The sequence below is a fragment of the Microcaecilia unicolor genome, chromosome 3, assembly GCF_901765095.1.
Source record: "Microcaecilia unicolor chromosome 3, aMicUni1.1, whole genome shotgun sequence".
Lineage (NCBI taxonomy): Eukaryota > Metazoa > Chordata > Amphibia > Gymnophiona > Siphonopidae > Microcaecilia > Microcaecilia unicolor.
This window is the reverse complement of record NC_044033.1, coordinates 288,140,464-288,157,610: the sequence shown is the minus strand read 5'-3', so window position 1 is coordinate 288,157,610 and position 17,147 is coordinate 288,140,464. Positions and strand designations below refer to the sequence as shown.

At 44.2% G+C, this 17,147-nt stretch overlaps 1 protein-coding gene across 2 annotated transcripts in view; it reads right to left on the bottom strand.

Annotated features, from left to right (window-relative positions):
* The window catches only part of ARID4B (AT-rich interaction domain 4B), a 1,313,885-nt gene that overhangs the window by 280,668 nt on the left and 1,016,070 nt on the right, over positions 1-17,147 (bottom strand). For both annotated transcript variants that reach the window (XM_030198147.1, XM_030198148.1), the window contains exon 16: positions 13,184-13,359. In XM_030198147.1, coding sequence (XP_030054007.1) covers positions 13,184-13,359 — 176 coding nt within the window. The remainder of the gene's footprint in view (positions 1-13,183; positions 13,360-17,147) is intronic.

Below are 17,147 nucleotides of genomic sequence, written 5' to 3'. Positions count from 1 at the left end.
GTCTGGCTCTTTTCCCGGGCACACAGAGGAGCCACAAAAAAACACTGCCGCTGCTCGTGCGGAAGAAAAGAACTGAGGATCGCGGGCAGGAAGACATTCCGTGCATGCGCAGTAGGATGTGCGACACGTTCAGAAGGCTCTAGCAAAATTTTTGCTATACAGAATGCCGGTTCCCAGGCCGGCGCAGATCACTGAGCCACTTGTGAGAATACTATAGCCTGCTTGTTCTCGGAGAAAGGTTCCCTTTTCAGTCAAACATCGCCAACATACATCCAAGGCATTTGCTGGGATACAACTTTTAGTCTAACTGGCATATAGTACCAGTAACAACTTTATAAGCGTTCCCTTTGTATAACACACATATAGAGCTTTTTTTCACTTCACAAAATATTGTGGTCCATTCCCCCTTGCTCAATTCCATACCCAAATCCCTTTCCCACTGCAGCATAAAATTAAATTTCTGAAATTCACTCCTACTAAGAAACTTATAAAGAATTGATATAGGCCCTTTCAATTTTCTCAGGTGCAAAAGGCGGAGATGGGGCCCTATGCGGTATCTGATCACGCTCTGGTTTGGCTGCTTTTGGTTGATAAGGTGAGAGGCCCTAGCAGTAAGGTATGGCATTATTCTCTGGAGCTTGGGAATGATTCGAGATTTCAAGCCTATCTGGAAGATAGATGGGAAGATTATGTGTATCATAATGGAGGGCATATGGATCAGCCAGCCCTTTTTTGGGAAACAGCAAAGGCTGTGTTGCGTGGGGACATCATTTCTTATTTGGCGCAACGCCAGAAAGCGAGAGGTGGGGCAATTGTCCGTTTGGGGGCTTTGGTGCAGAGGCTGAGGAGAGAATACGGGCGTTCTGCTACTTTGGGAAATAAGGAGGCACTGCTAGGGGCACAGAAAGAGTTGAACGAATTATTACATCAGAGAGTGGTTAAGACCCAAGCGTACTATAAGTATCACTTGTTTCAGTATGGCAATAAGGCGGGAAGTTTGTTGGCTAGGATGGTGCACAAAAAGGGGGGTGTTCACCAGGTGTTGCAGTTGAAGGCAAAGGATGGTCGAATGGTAAGAACAGATCGAGATATCGCAGATACGTTTGGTCAGTTCTACAGGAAGCAGAATTGAACGGTGATATGTATTTGGACAATGTGGACTTGCCTCAGCTCTCCGCTTGTCAGCGGAGGCGGTTGAATACGCCCTTTACTGAGGGAGATTTAATGCTGGCCCTGCAACAGAGTGCTTCACATAAGGTCAATTTTTTGATAAGGTCAAAATGCTGTTAATATCTTTGTTCAATTTGATGGTGCTTACTCAATCGATCCCAGATACTTTTAAAGTGGCCCAGATTGTTGTGATATACCCAAAGTGGGAAAGAATGCGGTAGAGCCGGAGTCTTATAGGCCTATTTCTCTCCTCAATGTTGACGCAAAGTTATATGCCAAGGTCCTAGCTAACAGGATGGCAATGGTTCTCCCATCATTGGTTGATGTGTCCCAGGTGGGGTTTGTGAAGGGGCGGACCACGGTTAAAAATGTTAGATCTATTTTAACATCTTTAGAAGTTGTGGCTCAGAGACGCCTCTCGTCACTCTTAGTCAGTTTTGACGCAGAGAAGGCGTTTGACAGAGTGAACTGGTCCTTCATGTTTGCAGTGTTAAGGCAATATGGTTTTAACAAGTTTTTTCTAGAGGCCATACAGGTTCTGTATTTGGAGCCGCGAGCATACGTGTGGATGAATGGAGAGTGTTCGGAGTCCTTTTGGATTTACAGAGGGACTAGGCAGGGTTGTCCCCTGTCCCCGCTATTGTTTGTTTTGTCTCTGGATTCCTTAATTCGTGAAATGAGACACCATCCTGAGATTAAGGGAGTACCAATCGGGAGCTCGGAGTTTCTCCTTTCGGCTTTTGCAGATGATTTGCTGGTAATCTTACTGAGCCACGTAACTCTTTGCCCGCTCTCTTGGAACTTTTTTGGGAATTTGGAGACTTTGCAGGGTTTCGGCTTAATTACACTAAGTCTCTTGCGATACCTTCTGTGGATAGTTTACGGCAGGAGTGGGGGTCGGAGTTCCCGCTTCGATGGGCGCAGGGATCTTTTAAATATCTGGGGTTACATTTATCCATGCGGGTTTCAGAGTTATACCATATGAATGTCTCTAGATTGTTGAAGGCTACAACGGAGAGGTTGCGTGCGTGGATGTCTTTGCCGTTGTCACTTAGTGGGCAGATCCAGTTGTTTAGAATGGTGGAATTCCCCAGATGGCTTTATCTGATGCAAATGCTGCCAATTTATCTAGCTAAGACAGGCGATTAGACGCTTCTGTTGGGGAGGAAAGAAAGCAAAGCTTCCGCTGAGTATGTTGCAGGGGTCATGGAATGAGGGTGGCCTTGGATTACCAGACTTGAGGCGTTATAACTGGCTTGTCTTTTACGTTATTTTGGATACTGGTTTCTGGCAAGAGATGATTACACATGTAGACGCTGGAAGGTCAATATTACGCACCATGTCATTTTCATTTTTTGATAAAAGCCCTGGTAAGTTGCTCCCGACTACATTTCGAACCAACATATTATTGATCCCGATGCGGCACCTTTGGAGAGACATGATGTGGGTGTTTAGGTTGAGTAGATGGGTGTCGGATATCCTCCCCATCCAGGGGAATTTGTCGTTTTGACCGGGTCAGGAAAATGAGATATTTCGGAAATGGGCATGGCAGGGTATAACTAGATTGGAGCACGTGTTAAACTTGCAGGGTTCAATGATGAATCTAGGAGCCTTTGGTATGGATTTTGATATGGGGGGTATCTTCGCTTACACTCAGCTGAAGCATTATGTTAACTCATTAGATAAAGTGGCATTGGGGTCTAGGCATTGCCATCTTTTGCGGCAGTTTTTCCATTCGGTGCCGGGGGAGTGCCTTTCCATCTCGGGTTTGCATAAGGCGTTAGGAAAATACCTGGCTCGTGCAGATCGGGAGTCAATTCAGCAGAGGTGGGCAGGAGATTTGCTGCGGCCACACCTCTCCTTAGACTTCAATGTTTTGATATCCAGAATACCTAGCTTGACGGGAAATGCAGGGCTAAGAGAATGTCAATACCGGATTTTGCATAGGGCCTTTTTAACAAAAGCTCAGATTTTTAAGATGAGAGGGACATCTACACCTTTGTGTGAGAAATGTGGAAGACTCCCGGGATCCTTTTTTCATTGTGTGTGGGAGTGTTCCAAGGTGAGACATTTTTGGAACTCCATTGTTCAATACCTGGAATCACTTTTGGGATCGAGAGTCATGTGCTCCCCGATGGGGATTTTTTTTGGATAAATATGAGCTTTTTATCTTACAAGGCAGAGCGGCCCGTCAGTTGATTCGGAAAGCTTGTCTGATAGGTAAAAAGGCTGATTATGAGTCAGTAGGTTGGGGATTTCCCCCCCCCCCCCCCCAGATTTTTGGCATTGGAGGAATAAGCTACATGAGTTTCTGCTGCTTGAAAGGAGGGGTGTGGGCAGTTCCCTTAGGCGGCAGAGGCAGTTTCTGGAAATCTGGGGGCCGTATATACAAAGCTTGTTTGTCAAAGGGAGAAGCTTGGTGGTAAACTCACTCTAGGTACGATATATAGAGTGACCCACTCATTCGGTAGAAATATTGAGGGATCGGGCATTTCCTCAGGGGGAAGGGTGGGAGGGGCGTGATATCCTGGCTGTGTTCTTTATGTTAATATTCTTACAAAACAATGATGGTGTCTGAAGGGTCATGGAAAAAGGTGATAGGGTGGGAAGGATGGGGCGGAGAATTGGGGAGGGAAAATTTCCTGATGATAAATTATTTTCCTTGTTGCCATACAGAGGTTTCTAGTTTTATGTTAGCTATACATGGAACCTTGTGCTGGTTCCCTTTTGATATGTCATCAATCATAATTGAGGAAATATAGAAGGTAGGGGAGGGGAGAGAAGGAAGTTACATTAGACAGGAAAATCTTAAAATAAAATGCACAATAGTTGTTCATGTTTGAATTCAATACTTTATTATGTTGTTCTTGTTTTTCTTGTTCAGCATAAGAACACTCACATTTTGTTTCCAAATATAAAGGTCGGAGGGGAGGTGGGGAAAAAAATTGTAAAACCAGTTTGATGATAGAGAGTTTGATGATAGAAATTACAAAGTTAGTCATACGGCTGTGTGAGCGCGGTACAATTATTCAAGATTGATTCTTATGTACATGTATAACATGCTGTATCATCAATAAAAATTGTTGAAACATAAAACAAATTACTTCAATAAAAATTACTTAACAGTAAATACAAATTTAAAAACAGCCTGTGAAATAAATGGGCTATGCAGACAAACCACAGCAAGGACTGGCCAAATGTATAGGATGCTTTAGGAAGTCAAACTCAGAGGGGGGGTAGGAAAAAAGAAACACTTGAGTAGAGGGCCCACACAATGCTCAGTCTTCTTTAAGCTTTGGGGCTGGTACCGGAGGTGGCAGGGAGATGGTGGCAAAATGTGCAGAAGGGAGAAGAGCCCACATCTGCTGGAGCCATACCCCCCACTCCTATTCTGCTGTCCTGGGCACATGCCTCATTTGCCAGCAGCTGATGGCGAGTCAAAAGGCTGAACACACAGTTGGGATTTTATATGAGAATGTTCTGCATCATAGGGCCTATAAGAGGATGATAGGTTTGAAAGGTAAAAAAAAACAAACCCAAAAACAAACAACATTGGGGAGCCTGTAAATGTAATCTTGCAGATCCTCAGCGGTACATATACAAAATAATATGCAATATTAAAAGCAAAAAAAAAAGAATCTTTTATTGGTTACTGAGCCAGTATGTAATATTAAAAGCAAAAAAAAATTAATCTATTGTTGGTTACTGAGATAGTATGTTTCTAGACATTTAAACTAGAGGGTGGGAGTGACAAAAGGAAACAAGGGATTTTGTAAAGTCACCCCCAGAATAAACATGATGGCAGAGGGAAAGGTCATGTAAATTTAGAAAACCACCTAAACTCACTAAGCACTTGGAAAGCACTGAGCACAAATGCTAATAGTCTAAGTAAAAAGGTTTAAGACTTGCAAGCCCTGATATTTGAAGAAAACTTGGATATTGTTGCTATTATGGAGATGTGGTTCAACGATTCCCATGAATGGGATGTGACCGTATCGGGCTATAATTATTTTAGGAAGGATAGAGATGGCTGAAGAGGTGGAGGAGTGGCGCTGTATGTGAGAGCCAATATCAGAGCGGGTGAAATGTGGGGAACCTGGGGAAAGGAAGAAGCTTTATGGATCGTCCTGGAAAGAAAAGATGGAACCTGTATCCGCATGGGGGTTATCTACAGACCTCCTGCACAAATGGAGAAGTTAGACAAGGATCTGATAGAAGATATTCAAAAGATTGGTATGAAAGGGGAGGTGCTACTGTTGGGAGATTTCAATTTGTCTGATGTGGATTGGAACATCCCATCTGCAGCATCGGAAAGAAGTAGGGAGATTGTGGATACCTGTCAAAGTGCCTTGCTCAGACAAATGGTAACGGAACCCACGAGGGGGTCGATGCTGGATCTAGTGCTTACGAATGAAGGAAGTGTTTCCAATATCCGAGTGGGTGCACACCTATGTAATAGTGATCATCACACGATATGGTTTGATATAAGGGCGAAGGCAGAGTGCGGACGCACAAAACTCAAAGTACTGGATTTCAGATGTACTGATTTTGATATAATGGGGGAATACCTGAAGAAGAAGCTGTAGGCGTGGGACAGCGTAGGAGAAGTGGAAAAACAGCTAAAGGCTGCTATAAATATGGTGACTGATCTTTTTGTGAGGAAAGTAAACAAAAACAAGAGAAGCAGGAAGCCTATATGGTTCTCCAAACAAGTAGCTGAAAAAATAAGAGCAAAAGAGGCTCTGTTCAAGAAATACAAAAGAACGCAACAAGAGGATCACAGAAAAGATTATTGGATTAAACTCAAAGAAGTGAAGAGGGAAATATGGCTAGTAAAAGCGCGAGTGGAAGAAAAAAATGGCTAAAGAGAGGTGACAAGACCTTTTTCAGATATATTGGAGAAAGGAGAAAAGATAGGAATGGAATTACGAGACTGAAAGATAATGAGAATGGCTATATGGAGAGTGATGAAGCTAAAGCAAACATGCTAAATAATTATTTCTCTTTGGTGTTGATGGAGGAAAATCCTGGAGAAGGACCGCGGTTGGCTGCCAAGGGAACATCTGGGAATGGAGTGATACTGCACCGTTTACGGAAGAAAGAGTTTATAAACAGCTTGAGAATCTCAAGGTGGACAAAGCTATGGGGCCGGATGGGATATATCCCAGGATACCGAGGGAGCTCAGAGAGGTCCTGGCGGGGCCTCTTAAAGATCTTTAGAGATGAACGGATGTGGTCCCTCTCAGGGAAGAACTGGGAAACTACAGACCGGTAAGTCTCACTTCGGTGGTAGGAAAAATAATGGAGTCGCTGCTGAAAAAAAGGATAGTTAACTTTCTAGAAGCCAACAGGTTACAGGACCCGAAGCAACATGGCTTTACCAAAGGAAAATCCTGCCAAATGAATCTTATTGGCTTCTTTGACTGGGTGACCAAAGAACTGGATGAAGAACGTGCGCTAGATGTAATCTACTTGGATTTCAGCAAAGCCTTTGATACAGTCCTCCACAGAAGACTCATTAATAAGCTGAAAGGGTTGAACTTAGGACCGAACGTGGTGAACTGGATAGGAAACTGGTGAACTGATAGGTGGCAGAGAGTGGTGGTAAATGGAAGCCGCTTGGAGGAAAGGAAGGTGAACAGTAGAGTTCCTCAGGGGTCGGTGCTGGGGCCTATTATATTTAATATATTTGTGAGAGATATTGTTGAAGGGTTGGAAGGAAAGGTTTGCCTTTTTGCGGATGATACGAAAATAGCCAATGGAGTGGATACCCTGGAGGGAGTAGAAATGATGAGAAGTGATCTCCGAACGTTAGAAGAATGATCGAGGGTCTGGCAGTTAAAATTTAATAGTTATTCACTGCTGGGGTACAGAGTTCGTAGATCTGAAAATTTTACAAGTAGCAACTGAAGCAGCTGAATTGGAGTGCGGACTGCGAACGGGCCAATCCAGTGAGCCGTTGACACAAGTGTTCACCTCCTACTAAGATAAGTGTTACAAATTATATCTGGTTAACATCCACAACAGAAAGAGAATGTTTAATTCTAAAACAGAAACCCAGAGAGGGAGGAGGTAGGAGTGCGATGATGTTACAACGGGAATAATCACAGGGCTATCACTGTGAGTAGGTCCAGCCGGTTTCCCTTACCACTGAGCACAATAGCAAATAAAAAAAAAGAAAGATGAGCACACAATAGGCACTATTAGATTACTGAGAATATATAGGTTTTTCAAGCAATATTGAGTTAAAATTTAATGCCAAGAAGTATAGAGGGATGCACTTGGGGTGCAGAAACCCAAAAGAGAGATACCGGATAGGAGGGAAGAGATTAGTAAGCTCGACTCAGGAGAGAGACCTTGGGGTGTTTGTGTCTGAGGTGAAGAAACAATGCGACAAGGCAACGGCCGTGGCCAGAAGGATGCTAGGCTGCATACAGAGGGGTATACCCAGCAGAAGAAAGCAGGTGTTGATGCCCCTCTACAAGTCGTTGGTGATGCCCCACTTTTGTGCTCAGTTTTGATAAAGATGTAAAAAGACTGGGAGAATCCAAGATGGCGACCTGAAGGGAGCACATCGAAGCAGCTCCTGAATTCAAATATAAGTATTCTATTTCCCTTCAAACAAATTTATACCTCGAGATGCCTAAACGGAGAGGCAGGCAAAGACCAGGTCCTCCGGTAGCCGCCTCTCCTTTGGTTGCGACGATGGACCACTTCATTGTGTCGGGGCGGCAATTGGGCTGTGAAGCTTCGCAGTTGGACGACACAGAGAAAGGAGAAACGTCTACACAACTTGATGCAAACATCTCTTTCAGCCCAGAATTGAGAGTTCCGCCACCAATGCCTGCAGTCCAGCAGGAAGTCTTGGTACAGGGTCTCACACCCTCCGAGGTGGGGGTAGTGATCCCTGCAGCAGGGCCAGACTCCAGCAATCGTTACAGAGTATCCTGATGGGGAAAAGTGGTGATCTGCATGGCGACGGCGTTTTGGAAGGAAAATCTGCCGAGAAAGAGGAGGCTACTTCTGTGGGAACTGAGACTAATTCCTTAACACTGAGTAAGTCATCTTTATCTTCTAAACCTAAGTAGAGAGGTGTGGTAGCCGTGTTAATCCACTCTTAAAGTTAATCAATAGAAATCCAACAAAATTAAAACATGGAAAAGAAAATAAGATGATACCTTTTTTTATTGGACATAACTTAATACATTTCTTGATTAGCTTTCGAAGGTTGCCCTTCTTCGTCAGATCAGAAATAAGCAAATGTGGTAGCTGACAGTGTATATAACAGTCTCTCATAGACAGTCTAGCAGGGTGGGTAGGAGATGTGTATGGGGACTTCAAAGCATTCCATAGATAGTCTAGCAGGATGTTTGTGGGGAGGAGGGTTATAAGCAGAGAAATACAACTTTATGGTTTATAATGGGCTAGAAAACCCAGGTCCTTGTTAAGTCCTGTTTGTTGGGTGTCAAAATATTCAATCATTCTGACTTCAAAGGTTTTGCGTTCCTGTATTGTTTTAAAGTTACCTTTCAGTATTCTCACTGTGAAATCACTGGTACAGTGTCCTGGTTCTGTGAAGTGTTGTCTCAATACAGGAACGCAAAACCTTTGAAGTCAGAATGATTGAATATTTTGAAACCCAAAGGACAGGACTTAACAAGGACCTGGGTTTTCTAGCCCATTATAAACCATAAAGTTGTATTTCTCTGCTTATAACCCTCCTCCCCACAAACATCCTGCTAGACTATCTATGGAATGCTTTGAAGTCCCCATACACATCTCCTACCCACCCTGCTAGACTGTCTATGAGAGACTGTTATATACACTGTCAGCTACCACATTTGCTTATTTCTGATCTGACGAAGAAGGGCAACCTTCGAAAGCTAATCAAGAAATGTATTAAGTTATGTCCAATAAAAAAGGTATCATCTTATTTTCTTTTCCATGTTTTAATTTTGTTTGATTTCTATTGATTATCTTCTAAACCTGCAACTATTACATTGGAAACAATTTGGGATGCCCTTTTGACATTGGAAACATCTTTCGCCCAAAAACTGGTGTTATTAACTGAGAATGTTCAAACCCCTAAGGAAACCATTTTTAAAATGGAGAAACAAATTAAATACGTTGAAGAAAAATTTGAGAAAAGTGCTAAGGATATAGAAACATTGCAACAGGTTCAAACAAATATCATAAAGGAAAATAAATGGTTGCAAAGGAAAATTGAAAATTTAGAAAACCAACAGAGGTCAAAGACTTTACGTGTTATAAATTTTCCAACGCAAGAAATGGTTGCACCGTTGTTGACTTTCAAAAAATATATGTTTGAAATTTTAAAAGTTCCAGAGCAGGCTTGTCCACTAATTTCAAATACTGACTACCTACAACCATATAAAAAAATCAACTACAGATCGACAACCGGAAGTTGAAGGGGGTGATTTGATATTTGAGAATTTGAACCTTTCACAAGTTATAGAAGAAGATGAGGGTTTGGAATTTGCAACTCTTATTGTTACATTCGTACTACAACCAGATAGGGACTGGATATTAAAACAGTTTTTCAGACATAGAAAAGAAATGTTTCTTAACTCCAAAATAAGGATATAGCCAGATGTTTCCAAAGTAACGCAAAAGAGGCGTCGATCCTTTCTTAAACTTACGCCCCATTGTGTTTCAATTGGGAGGATTATTCTGGTTGAACTTTCCGTGTAAATGTGTTGTAAAATTGAACTCTGTGAAATATATTTTCTTTGATCCATTGCATTTGAAAATGTTCTTAGATTCTAAGAAAGTAACCACTCCATCTCTGAGCTTAGAAACGGTTATAACAACAACACCTCAATTGTAATAATATAACCCTGTAAACCTCCCTCCTAAGTCTCTGATTGAGAATTTAAAATAAGTATTACTGTATTGTATTGTGCCTTGTTCTTCTCCCAATTTAGTGGACTAATATTAGAAGACTATAAACTATTATCATTATAATTTTACTTTTCTTTACCTTATAAGATTTGTGAATATAATCTTCTTATTTCTGTACAAGACTGTTCTTGGAATTGTTAATAAGAAATATATAAAAAAAGATGTAAAAAGATTGGAAGCGGTGCAAAGAAAAGCTACAAAAATGGTATTGGATTTGCATTGCAAACCATACGAGGAGAGACTTGCTGAGCTGAACATGTACATCTTGGAGGAAAGGAGAAACAGGGGCGACATATAGTAACATAGTAGATGACGGCAGAAAAAGACCTGCACGGTCCATCCAGTCTGCCCAAGATAAACTCATGTGTATACCTTACCTTGATTTGTACCTGTCTTTCTCAGGGCACAGACCGTATAAGTCTGCCCAGCAGTTTTTCCTGCCTCCCAACCACCTGTCCCGCCTTCCATCACCGGCTGTGGCACAGACCGTATAAAAGTCTGCCCTCCCCTATCCTCGCCTCCCAACCACCAACCCCTCTTCCCCCCACCTGCTCTGCCACCCAATTGTAGCTAAGCTTCTGAGGATCCATTCCTTCTGCATAGGATTCCTTTATGCACATCCCATGCATGTTTGAATTCCGTTACTGTTTTCATCGCCACCACCTCCCGCGGGAGTGCAGTCCAAGCATCATGATACAGACGTTCAAATATTTGAAAGGTGTTAATCCTCAAATGAACTTTTTCCGGAGACAGGAAGGAGGTAGAACTAGAGGTCGTGCACTGAGGTTGAAGAGGGGCAGACTCAGGAGTAATGTCAGGAAGTATTTTTTCACAGAGAGGGTGGTGGATACATGGAATGCCCTCCCATGGGAGGTGGTGGAGATGAAAATGGTAATGGAATTCAAACATGCGTGGGATAAACACAAAGGAATCCTGTTTAGAAGGAATGGATCCATGGAATCATAGCGGAGATTAGGTGGCGACGCCTGTAATTGGGAAGCAAAACCGGTGCGGGGCAGACTTCTATGGTCTACGCCCTGATCGTGTAATATGAGTTTATCTTGTTGGGCAGACTGGATGGACCATATAGATCTTTATCTACCGTCATTTACTATGTTACTATGAGCCATACTATAATGCTGGAGTTTTTAAGACACGGGGGTAGCCAGACACCCAATTTTGGGTGGGCCTAGGCCCAAGATGGGTGGGCAGAAGAACTCTGCCTTGTCCCACAAGTGATTTGGTCTCTCCCTCTCTCGCCTGCATACCATATGGTCTCTCAAACATCCCCCCCCCCCCCGCATACCTGTTAAATAGATTTTCACCGGCAGCGAGCAGCAACTAATACACACTGCTCATGTTGGCCCTACAGAATGTATCAGTCGCTACTTGATGCAGGTGAAGATCTATTTACAAGGTATGCAGGAGGGACAGTTGTTGGAAGTTTTCGGTTGGTTGGGCTTGGGAAGAATGCCTGCCAACAACATCATAGGTGTACTGCTGCTAGATGGGCCTGAGCTCAAAGTAGGTGGGGCCTCGGCCCACCCTTGGCTACGCCACTGTTTTAAGAGGCAGTGTACACACTCTGAAGTCCGTATTAGTTGTCTACAATGTTTTTTTTTCTGGAGGGGTACAATTGACCCAAGGAAGTGGGTACAAAGAGAAGAATGGTGGTAAGGAAAACATTCTTGAATCAGGTAGAGGTTCAAAGTTTCTCAGGTCAAGGCTAGGTTTGAATTTCTCTGGTTCTTGTGAGCTATGCAGTGGCTATCTTATTTATTATTATTTATTTGTTACATTTGTACCCCACACTTTTTCCCACTCATGGCAGGCTCAATGCGGCAGGCAATGGAGGGTTAAGTGACTTGCCCAGAGTCACAAGGAGCTGCCTGTGCCGGGAATCGAACTCAGTTCCTCAGTTCCCCAGGACCAAAGTCCACCAGTTCCCCGGGACCAAAGTCCACCACCCTAACCACTAGGCCACTCCTCCACTTACCCTCTTTCTCCATCCTTCTATGGGACAAGCACAACTATACTGAAGGTCAGTATAGTGAAGGTTAGGTGCATGCCTTGTCTTCCACCTACAGAACCCAGCTGCCTGATGTTACCAGACACAACTGTTTTGAAAAACAATTCAGCTTTCCCCATTTGGAAAGACTCCCAAATTCTGAAAAATCAACCCAATCAAAAACTCACTTGGTGCCATTTTTTATCAACCAGTCAAGGCTGCAAGATGCTGACCTGCACTGTTTAGCTTTAAGGGTCTAATTTCTGATGTTCAGAAGACATTTTCTTGTATCTGCCACAAAAATAATTTTCCAAAGGGGGTGGGAGAGAGATACTTAAAAAAAGATAAAGTTTGCAAGGTGGTCTGATGTTAATAGGTTTTTTCTGTCATCAATTACTATAACCATAAAAATCTTTGGCTTAATACAGTATAGCAATTCTTCTGAGTTAAATAAACATCCTCTGTATCCGCAAAAAGCCCCCTCATCTTCCCCCATGGAACTAGAACATTTCCCCTGGACGTCAGCATACCAAAAAAGAAAACAGATTCTCATTCTCATGTCATCTGAATAGCAAAATAAATCTTTCTACCACCAGGCACATTTGGAAATAATCCTAAACTTGAAAAATAAAATCCTAACTCAACACACCTGACATACAAGAGTAGCATAAATTCATATAAAACATAGACAGAGTCTCAACTAAATACAGATCAAGGGGCCAAAAATTAAAGATAAAAATTAACTGGGGATCCTAGGAAGCCAAACTCAACATGAACCACAACACTGAAGAGATAAAAGCAAATGCATTTCCTTTTGTAATGAACAAAATACAGTCATCTCTGATGTACCTTTCCTCAAACTAATACACATCATGATGAATACCTTAATTGAAATATATCTAATGATTAAATGGACGCAAGCAAAACAGAAAAATGCAGGAGATACCAACAAGAAAAAAAAAACTGGTATTTATTTTAGGAGTTGTGAAAAATAATCAGAATGTGAAAAAAAAATGTTAGACTCCCCTTTAAAGTTACAATGTAGAATAACTTTTTTTTTTAAATATAACAAAAGAACCTTACCCCGATTCTTCCCTTTCTTCTGACAACTCTTCATTATTTGGTGAAGGCTCAATATCCTTCATGATTTCTATCGTTTTCTCTTCCAAACTGTCATCAGTTTCCTGTTTCAACTGATTAGGTTCAGTTTCATTGTCAGACTCAGAATGTACAGATTCTTGCACATTTTTCTTTCTTTCCTAAGAAAAAACAAATAGGAAAACCCTATAATATAAAGCAAAATTCTTTTATTGCCACCCTCATATAAACTAAGGGGAAAGGGAAATGGGACTTGATATACCACCTTTCTGAGGTTTTTGCAACTACATTCAAAGCGGTTTACATATATTCAGGTACTTATTTTGTACCAGGGGCAATGGAGGGTTAAAGTGACTTGCCCAGAGTTACAAGGAGCTGCAGTGGGAATCAAACTCAGTCCCCCAGGATCAAAGTCCACTGCACTAACCACTAGGCTACTCCTCCACAGCTCAATGAATGGACTTCACAGGAAGATATATACGTATAGAAACACATCTACACTTTCAGGAAGCCAACCGCACACATTAAAATTCAGATATATTATAAAAGAGAAGAAAAGTTAAAACAATGTGATTGGTCCAACAATATCATGTGGCTATGACAACATTAAGTAGCTTCCACCTCTTGCATCTTCATGTCTCCTTGTACTGCAGCCCCTTGGATATGTTTCCAGTAGGGCTTACTTTGGGCCAAATATTTTGCTTACCAGGGCCCTGTGCAGTAGAACATGGTATATCGTGGTTTATTTATTTATTGCATTTGTATCCCACATTTCTCCGAAGACAAGCAGGCTGATATTCTCACATGTGGGTGACGTCACGTTGGCCCCGGAGGATTTTCCAGCAAAATCTAAAAATCTCTCAACTGCGCCTTGTCGCGCGGGCGACCATACTGCGCATGCGTGCGCACGACTTCCCGCCCGCCGCGAGGACACATTCTTCAGTTCTATTTTTTCTGCGTCTGAGGTGACACGGAGTTGGAGAAGCTTCGAGTTTTCCTCAGCCCCAGGAGTTAAGTCTCTCGAGTTTTTATACCTTATGGTATTTTGTTTAAAGATAGAAAATTTAATTTTAGTATAGTTCTTCCTTATATCGTCTTATACTCTTTTCGAGTTAAAGTTTCCTTTCTTTATCATCGCGACCGCGTTCAGGTTGCTCGGTCGGGAATTATTCCCTTATTTTTGTGTCTTTTTTATTGACACCATTGCGTTTTTTGATTTAGCCGAGGCTGTTTTTCCCGATATGTCCTCGAAGACACCCAGCGGCTTCAAGCCTTGTGCCCGCTGCGGCCAGACCATATCTGGCACTGATCCGCATTCCTGGTGCCTTCAGTGCCTTGGGCCCGACCATCGCTCGGAGGCTTGTAAATTGTGCCATAAAATGAAAAAGCGCACTTTACATTCCCGAGAGGCCCAGAGAGAGAAGTATTTTGGTTCCGGTACCTCGATGTCGGCATCGGTGTCGACGTCGAGAGCGGCGTCGGGAGACACGGTACCGACTGCCACGAGACCAATGCACGCTGGGAGCAGTGATGCATCGAGTGGGTCTCCACCTGCCTCGGCGCCTCCTGCTTTGCAGGCCCCCCGGGTCCGACCTCTGTCCGACCCAACCCCGAAGAGGCGTGTGGATTCCACGTCCTCTTCGCCGGTACCGAGGAGTGTCGATGACGGGCATCGAGCGAAGGCTAAGAGACACCGTCATCGGTCTCCTTCTTGGCACGGTACCGGGCGCTCCGGGTCATCGAGGCATTCGGTACCCGAGAAGCGTCGATGCCGAGAGGATCGCTCTCCCTCTATCATGGAGGTATCGAGGCGTAGGTCTTCTGGCAGTCCGGTACCGGCTCCCCGACCTCAACAGACTCTGTCTCCGACGTCTGCATCGGCTTCACACCCTTTCCCGGCAGCAGCTTTGGATCAGCGCATCAAGGCCTTGTTTCCTGCGTTCATGGAAACTGTGCTGCATCAGTTACGTTCGGTGCCGGAGGCATCAGTGCCGTCGGTGCTGGGGGTGTCGGTGCCATCGGTGCTGGAGGTTCCTCTGGCATCAAGCCTTTCGCCTGGGGTGAGGCTTTCTTCACCGGTACCGGCTCCGGTGTCGGCAGCCTCCCAGGTCGATTCTCCATTGGCGTTGGTGGAGGAAGCTTCACCGGAGTCTCCTGGAGCTTCGAGTTCTCGACGTCATCATCGAGACCATCGTGCCTCTGGGTCGAGACGGGCTCAGATCAGGGCGGCTCTTACTGAGCTTTTAGCCCCATCTGATGATAGCTCATCTGATGAGGAAGGGGGACGTGGAGTTTTCTCTGCCGAGGACTCTCTGGGCCTTCCATCTGATTCGACTCCCTTGCCTCAAAGGCAACTCTCCCCTCCGGAGAGTTTGTCTTTTTCCTCTTTTGTTCAGGAGATGTCTGAGGCCATCCCCTTCTCTGTGGAGGTTGTGGATGAGCCCAGGGCCAAGATGCTCGAGGTCCTGGACTATCCATCTCCACCTAAGTCTTCTACCACAGTTCCTTTTCACGATACACTCAGAGAAGTGCTGATGAGGAACTGGGAGAAGCCCCTTTCTTGCCCTACTGTTCCCAAGAAAGCTGAGTCCCAGTATCGGATCCATGGGGAACCCACTTTCATCAGGCCTCAGTTGCCTCATGACTCTGCGGTGGTGGATTCCGCTCTCAGAAGAGCTAAGAGTTCTAGGAACTTTGCCTCGGCGCCCCCGGGGCAGGAACATAGAACCTTAGATTCTTTTGGGAGAAAGGCGTATCAGGCTGATATGCTCACCTCCAAAATCCAATCTTACCAGCTCTTTACGAGCATTCATTTGCGGAACTCTGTGCGGCAGCTTGAGAGTTTAGTAGATGCACTCCCACCGGAGCAGGATGAACCCTTTCACCAAGTGGTCAGGCAGCAGAAGGCGTGTCGCAAGTTCCTGTCCAGGGGCATTTATGATACTTGCGATGTGACATCTAGATTTTCTGCGATGGGTATAGTGATGTGCAGACTCTCATGGCTGCGTGCCTCTAACCTAGAGGAGCGAACTCAGCAGAAAATTGCAGATATCCCTTGCCAGGGGGATCATCTTTTTGGAGAAAAGGTTAAAGAGATGATTGATAATCTCTATCAGCGTGATAACGCTATGGATTCTCTCTCCTGCCGGGCACCTTCTGCATCCACTTCCTCTTCCAGGAAGTTTTTTAAGGGGAAGAGAAGTGCACCTTATGCCTCTAGGGGCCGTAAATACACCTCTGCTTCTCGACAGCCGGTTCAGGCTCTGCCCCAGCACGCTCGTTCTTGTCAACAGCGTGCGCCTAAGCAGGCCCCTGCAGCTCCCCAGCAAAAACCAGGGACGGGTTTTTGACTGGCTCCAGTGCAGCATAGCCGAAATCATTCTGTCTGTACCGGACGATCTTCCTGTTGGGGGGAGGTTGAAATTTTTTCACCAAAGGTGGCCTCTGATAACCTCCGACAGGTGGGTTCTCCAAATAGTCCGGTTAGGATATACCCTCAATCTGGAATCCACGCCTCCAAATTGCCCACCGGGAGCTCAGTTCTTCAGCTCCCATCACAAGCAGGTACTTGCAGAGGCACTCTCCGCCCTTCTCAGCGTCAATGCGGTCGAGCCCGTTCCACCAGGGCAAGAAGGGCTGGGATTCTATTTCAGGTACTTCCCTGTGGAAAAGAAAACAGGGGGGGATGCGTCCCATCCTAGACCTAAGGGGCCTGAACAAATATCTGGTTCAAGAAAAGTTCAGGATGCTTTCCCTGGGTACCCTTCTTCCCATGATTCAGAAAAACGATTGGCTATGCTCACTGGACTTAAAGGATGCTTATACCCACATCTCGATTCTTCCAGCTCACAGGAAGTATCTGCAGTTTTGGCTGGGAACACAGCACTTTCAGTATTGTGTGCTGCCTTTTGGCTTGGCGTTTGAGCCCAGGGTTTTTACCAAGTGCCTG